At 41.4% G+C, this 7375-nt stretch overlaps 1 protein-coding gene across 1 annotated transcript; it reads left to right on the top strand.

Moving 5' to 3' along the window:
* The first annotated feature begins 5538 nt into the window (after positions 1–5538).
* Positions 5539–6315, top strand: LOC124261486 (neurogenin-1-like). The gene has a single exon (XM_046695806.1). It carries the CDS (start codon positions 5539–5541, stop codon positions 6313–6315), a length of 777 nt encoding a protein of 258 aa, XP_046551762.1.
* The last annotated feature ends 1060 nt before the right edge of the window (positions 6316–7375 follow it).

Genomic DNA, 7375 nt, shown 5'->3' with positions numbered 1-7375 from the left:
CTCAAACACTCCACAGTGAATTCACGCAGGCAGATCAACAGGCCATTGTTGATCGAGAGACACGAGAAACTCGAGGGATGACCAACTTTTTTTCCTGTCTACCAGATCGCATGGCAGGAAAAGCGTGGGCCACGTGCCCTAACGAGCGCCACGCGCTTGCCCGGGTGTCGTTGCTGTAATGATAGTGCGCCACGCTCCCGCAACTGAAAGAGTCGGGAAAGTTTGTAAACTAATTTCTCGTGCCAATATGATCGCCGTGCTTCAAAGGCCATGCATGAGGTTGAGGACATGGAATTTAGTATCTCACGCCCTTTGGAGAAAGTAATAAATATAGTAGAACGTTGGTCCGGTGTTGGGAGATTGTCTGGTGTGTGTTAAGGGTGGTAGACAAGCGAGCTGCACGTGTATTATGTGTGTTGAGAGCATCACGGCATGCACGTGTATTTGACATACATTTCATACCTCCTGGCTATCAGTTGTACTATTTTATTGATATGTGTCCCGATGTCAATTTATATGGAAATGTGTGTTATTATATGTGTTTTTTCCCTTCTTTAATTTAATTAACGTTGGGTTGTCACCGTCGTTCGCAATCGATTGGTAGTTGTGCCCGAAGATTCTTGTCAGTTATGGACCTATCATCCGAACATATGTCATCATGAAATAGACACAACCCTTTGTCAATCAGCATTCATATCCAAACCTTCACCATCAGACATTTCACATATAAAAATCATTTTAATTATAACGTAAAATGATTTGATTTAACGCCAATTTGATTTATATCTGCGGGGCAGTTTATCACCGTCATCATTTGCCATTTTGAAGAATCATCGACATATCTCGTTCTCAACCTTGCAGAAAATCTGCAATAACAAACCCATCATAAATAACGAACTATTAGCACAATAATGAGCGAGGATTCCATTGAGATGCTCTTAGTGAGTTCGGAATGTTCCGATCGTAGTCTTTGATCCTTCAGCAAGAGTTGCACGCCCTTCTGACTCTAGGACACTCACTAGCCGGATGACCACCCCAGAACAATGACGACTGTCTACTGGCCGGTGGCCTTGCTGGGATGATCGGACACTTGGACAGTGGTCAGCTGAATCGACAATAGCAGGGAGACATGTAATTAGGATAGTATCGGATTCACCTGTGACGATGGACAGTGACTGGTAGGGGTCGCGTCTCTGCCTGCAGTCCACAACCACGGGGATCAAAGACCCTCGATGGCGGAGGGGGACAGGGGCCACTATCAATAACACGCCTGTAATAAAAAGAAAATATGCACATGTCAAACACAAACAAATTATTCTGAACATCAAATTTGAGTGATGTTGTGTTGTAAGAAGACTCACGGTATATTAACAATGGCTTGATGGGACTGTTTCAATTTCGTTCAAACGTTAGGCACGCGCAAGATCGTATCTGTTTCAAAATGAATATTTCATGTGTCAATAATACTAATATGAATTGCAGTTTATCTGACTAGTGATGAAATGAAAATCTCCCCATATCCACCTTATGCATGTAGAAACAAGAAAGGCAGCAGAAAAAGTAATCCTAACTACAAATAGTTAGGACTGGAGTTAGCACGGAATGTTATACACTGCATGCAAACTAATAAGTAGGTACCTCTGGTCCATGTATACAAGAGGAGTGTTAAGCCATGGAAGAACAACACTTTTGAGAATTCGAACAGTCATGGCATATGTGCTTCTGGCAAGAGGCAGTGTACACACATATTTGACAGAGATTAATAATGAAAACAGAAATGATTACTGGATACTGATGTATTTGTAACGGGTATCATGCTTGTGTTTTGGACCTGAACTTGCAGTTTTTAGGAGACTGTCTTGAGCGTGATAACTTTTGATAAAATTTGTAATGTTTGGTAGAATTCAAGTTTCAAGTGTGTACCGCCCCCACACACACACACTCCACCCAGTTTACATGTATGGGTTCCGTTGTACAAACCGATCTTAGCGCTAATGTGATCGGAACTCCCATACCTTATCACAGACAGTCGTAGCGCTGAGGGTATTTTTGGACAGGTGCCAAGATCATTAAGGTAAAACATGTTTCGGTATTAAAACGAATTAATGATTCGTTACATTCTGTGTCAGTTCAATCTTAATTGTATATGTTAGACTGCAACCGAGTAACAACGATACAGTATGTTTAAGTTCAGCGATATCTCCAGCCTCCCGCCCACCCTTGTAGAAGAATAGGGCATGACGATTCATCAAGGCAATCCAAGGGACACCAATCGAAACTTCTTTATGGAAGCTAAATTTACATGAAGAAGGGTGTAAATTTTGTTCTGGGTGTTAAAAATAGTTGCGTCGACGCGGGGAGCCCTCGGCATCAAAGTGGCCGCTGGTCTGAATGTACCGCGGACACACCTGGACAAGAGTGACCACTTTATGGGGCGAGCGTTACGACCGTATTGACTCGAAGACGCATTGTGTTTGGTTTATAACACTTGCTGCAACCTATGGTGGTCCACGAATTTGATAGAAAATTATTAATCAACACCTCACGCGATTAAAAACCCTTTTTATTTCGGAGGATTACATCCCAAGTTAATGCGTTACACCCCGTTGCTCTCTGTTGGAAGGATTGGCGGTTGGGTGTGAAATAGTTGATACATTCTGTAAAGTTTGTGAGTCTTTTCATGCTTTACTGTACACAGGTATCGCCTTCAGTGTGATGAAGACAATAAAAATGCACGCATTTTGCTACATGCGCGAAAAACAGATGATGTTCATTGTTATTGAATTATAGTTCAGGGCAATGTGTAAAACATGAACCAATCATGACTAGTTATTTGCGTGAAACCTTCAAGGACAAGTGGTAATCATAATTATCATCATCATCATCATCATCATCATCATCACCATCTCCACCACCATCCATCTCCATCATTCCCCTTGTAGCTGCTACTACTCTACTTACACTACCTTACTACTACTACTACTACTACTACTACTACTACTACTACTACTACTACTACTACTACTACTACCACTACTACTACTACTACCACCACCACTACTACTGCTGCTGCTACTACTACTACTACTACTACTACTACTACTACGACTACTACTACGACTGCGACCACTTCTAATGCTATTACCATCATGTGGTGTCCACCAATCATGCCGTTCACCAATTTGTTACATGAACAAGGGATTTAATTAACATTTCCATTTACTGCAACATATATTCATATTGTATTATACATTTGATGTTTTGTCATTTACAATCACTCACCATCTGACGTGTCCATATCATTCATTACAACAATCTAGCTGATTTAAATAATTACTAATTCCATGGAAAATTGTACTTTGTATGCAAGTTATTTCTTTCAACGTTCAATATTTACGCTTTGTCAGCTGTCTCTATCAATGTATATGGGAAGGGTGTTTTAAGATGGACAACATTTTTCTCATCCATTTGGCCCTTTGATATTTAAATGTCAATAATATATATCTAAAACAATAAGATTATATCCAACATATTATGTCTTGTCTAACATACGTGTTACGTAGTTTTCATTTCCCTTTGGAATTTGAGGCAAAACTATGAAGCCTTCAAATGCAATACAGAAAGATATATCATTTTTTGGTGAATATTGTTGTTGCAAACATGCAAATCGTGCCACTATATTCATATATACGAAGCTGACTACAAGTTTTTGTTATTGTTGTTTAACGCTTCTGCCAGAAGTCTTTAAGTTTAAAATATGTTTCAAATTTTGATCTGACAATACAACGGACCACTCCGTTGGAGCAAGAAGGCATGCAATCATACAAATCCCTTAGCCTGAGCACGCGACCCCTTTACAAGCATAGTTAGTTGTCTTAAACCACTTTCTAACAGGGAATTCTCACTGGGGTGATTGTGAATGGTTTTTGCATAGCCTTGTACATAACATTGTACATAGCCTTGTACATAACATTGTACATAGCCTTGTATATAGGGTTGTACATACTCTTGTACATAACATTGTACAGAGCCTTGTACGTAACATTGTACATAGCCTTGTATATAGGGTTGTACATACTCTTGTACATAACATTGTACATAGCCTTGTACGTAACATTGTACATAGCCTTGTATATAGGGTTGTACATACTCTTGTACATAACATTGTACAGAGCCTTGTATGTAACATTGTACATAGCCTTGTACATAGGGTTGTACATACTCTTGTACATAATATTGTGCATATCGTTGTACATAACATTGTACATAAGCTTGTACACAGCGTTAAACGTAGTTGTACATAGTGTCGCATACAATGTTGTACATGGCATTGTACAAACACCCCTGTCAAGGCCATTCTCACTTGTACACGGTAATACGCCAATATTGTTTTCGAAACTTTCATTAAAATATACAGTAGATGTACACGTATCTACGTATTCGTGCAAATCAGTATTTTCACATGATTTTAATTATTGACAATATGCATTACACTACGAGTTCCTGGATCCCTAATGAGGTCTTGGAATGAAATCGTAACCCCCCAAGTGCCGTTTTATTTCTTCAAAGCGACACCTTACTTAGAAACCTGCATTTCAAGTGGTTTCTCTGGTGGCCCCGACAAACCCACTAATCTGTAAGCTGCGCTCCCTACCTGGCCCCAGCACGCGACTGCTGATCGCTGATTGGCTATGTGACTTGGCCAATCAGGTGTATCATGGCACGCGAGCCTGGAGTCCTCGTGACAGGGCGGATGGCCTCTAAATCATGTCGGAAGCCGTCCTATTGTATGTGTGTCATTGTTGTGATTCCGTGTGTGATTCCGCTACTGCCGGTCGCGTGCTGACCCCGCCCCGCACGCGAGCCACCATCAGCCAATCACAGCTCAGATACCAAAATAATCCGTTGAGGATGAAATCTCCGAACACCACCCCCGTGCACGTGGCTCGTACCACAAATAAAGCAAATTACAGTACTTAACATTTGTTTTCGTTTTTTTTTCATTACAACATAAAATCTAAAAAAATAAATCGTTAAACGAAAATTAATGTTCGGATATGTGTAAATAACAAAAAATGCAGATTGAATTACGAAGCATTTCAAATTATCACAGCTGGAAATAAGTTAACACAAATGTTATATATATTTCTAAAAGAATTAAGGGCATGTTAACATTTCATTTTCTCGTGTAGTTTAATGTAAGTAAATATTTTATGCATTTTAAAAACCCAGGTCCGGGTTATGCGCGGCAGCCCACCCATTAACGAGTTCCTCGGCCTTCGTCCCAGCCCGCCGCCGTGTCACGTGACAACTGTCAAAGTGTCCGGTGTATTGTGTCTCGCGTCAGACGACAATAGCCACCCTGGGGAGACGGGTATAAATGGGGCAGGGTTCAAACTTTAGGCTCACACTCTCGCTGAGACCCACATAGCAAAGTTCACTCGCTCGCTCAGAGTTTCCCACACGGATACACAGTCCAGAGTTTGGTCTGCTACGTTTTTGTTTGACTGTTTTTTTGTTGTTGTGCCACTTCGAAACATGCTGCAAAACGACGTAGAAGTCAGCAAGGACAACGTCTTCGACATGGACGTGTCTGACAACACCGTGGTGAACACCGAGGACACAACATCCGAATGTCAGTCGCCGGAAAAGAAGAAACGTTCAAGAAAGTCGCGTGCAAAGTCACGTGATCCTCTGCATCAGAAAAAGATGCAGGTTTCCAGACGAGGACGTGCAAATGACAGGGAAAGGAACAGGATGCATAGTCTCAACGATGCCCTCGACGTCCTACGTACAACGTTGCCAACGTCTTCAGACGGAAAGCTGACCAAAATCGAGACTCTCCGAACAGCGTACAACTACATCTGGGCCTTGTCTCAAACGCTGAAGATCATTGACAGTGATGACAAGGTTTCCTCAACGAAACCCGAGATGGACACACTACCGTGCTCCTTCACCCCCAGCAACCCTGTCTCACCCTCCAACGACTTCTACATGTCCCCTCATCCTGAGTCCCCCGGCAGCGACATCTCAAGCCAGTACAGTCAGCAGGACTCCACCTTCGTCGACAGCGACTACAGCCAACAAGATTCCACCTTCGTCGACAGCATGAACCAGAGCTCTTTCTCCTACACAGACAATACTGAAGGCTACGGTTACCATGACTCCCAAGAGAAGAACTTTTACTACCAACAGAGTCAAAGCAAGCCTCAGCAGTATTCTCTCAACACCCCATACGAATACCCCAACGGACAGTGTCTCTACCCCTTCCCCCAACCCCAGGGAATGGGCAGCATGACCTCTCTAGTGCTATAGAAGGTATTCGTGAACATCAGTTTCTGTGATATGACTCGTTACGTTGTGATGGCGTTTCGAAAGAACATTCTTCCAAGAGGTATTCCGTGAATGGTTTCACCAGATTTCACAAAAGACTTTGATCTCAGGATTTCACCGATGTGCAATTACCATATATGGACGTGACTCAGACAGTATATTTTGTATTGTGTCTGTATTCGAGGGTGTCCTCAAAACCAGGTATCGTTCAACGTGGTATATATTCATGTTTCTCATATTTGTTGCTATTATGGATACACTCAATTTGAGTAATGTTGACTGTTTGTCTTTTTGGCATCATGATTACAATAAAATTTGTTGATCCTAACCTCCTCCTTATGTTTTCCTTGCTACACATTGTCCTATGTTCTATGGATCTAGTTTTGCAAAATCATTTCTACACGTCGAAATTAATGTTAGTGATGAAAGCTCAAATATATGTTATGTATGAAATGCGAAAAAACATCCACAAAATGTATTCTCATGACTGGAAAGAGTTTTGTAGCTCTTATTCAGGAAACACTTAAAGGGTTTTGTCCGGTCCAGACTCGATTATTTACACACCGCCGCCATATAACTAAAATATTGGTGATTGCGGCGTTCAACAACAAACAAAACGTAAAGGGTGTGTCGGTCCGTTTTATCGCATCGATACTTTATCTACACGATTATCAAGTAAAACACATATGGTTTCCAGAGCAAATTAATGCTTTTTGGTAGTTCTCATACACTTTGATGCATGAAATGAGTCACGGGTTACTTCGTAAGGTGTGGCCACTTGTATGTACATACAGAAACAAGTGTAACGTATCTTATCTAGTTATTACAGGTTGTGTTCAGCTACATAGTCCACACACATTCATCCTGGTCGAGGTGAAATGGGATTTAACTACGCTGGTGCTGTTCTATAATCGATGCTAGCAATTGAAGTGTTAGATGACTCGACCTGCTGAGACCCGGTTCGGTTTGTAACACAGCTACAATGTTTGTTGTTTGGAGATATTGCTGGAATATTAGTATGATTACCTTTCTTACAATCATA

The sequence above is a fragment of the Haliotis rubra genome, unplaced genomic scaffold, assembly GCF_003918875.1.
Source record: "Haliotis rubra isolate DU_JTF1 unplaced genomic scaffold, ASM391887v1 Scf8, whole genome shotgun sequence".
Lineage (NCBI taxonomy): Eukaryota > Metazoa > Mollusca > Gastropoda > Lepetellida > Haliotidae > Haliotis > Haliotis rubra.
Note: the sequence above shows the minus strand (reverse complement) of the source record. Positions and strands in the feature narration are given on the sequence as shown.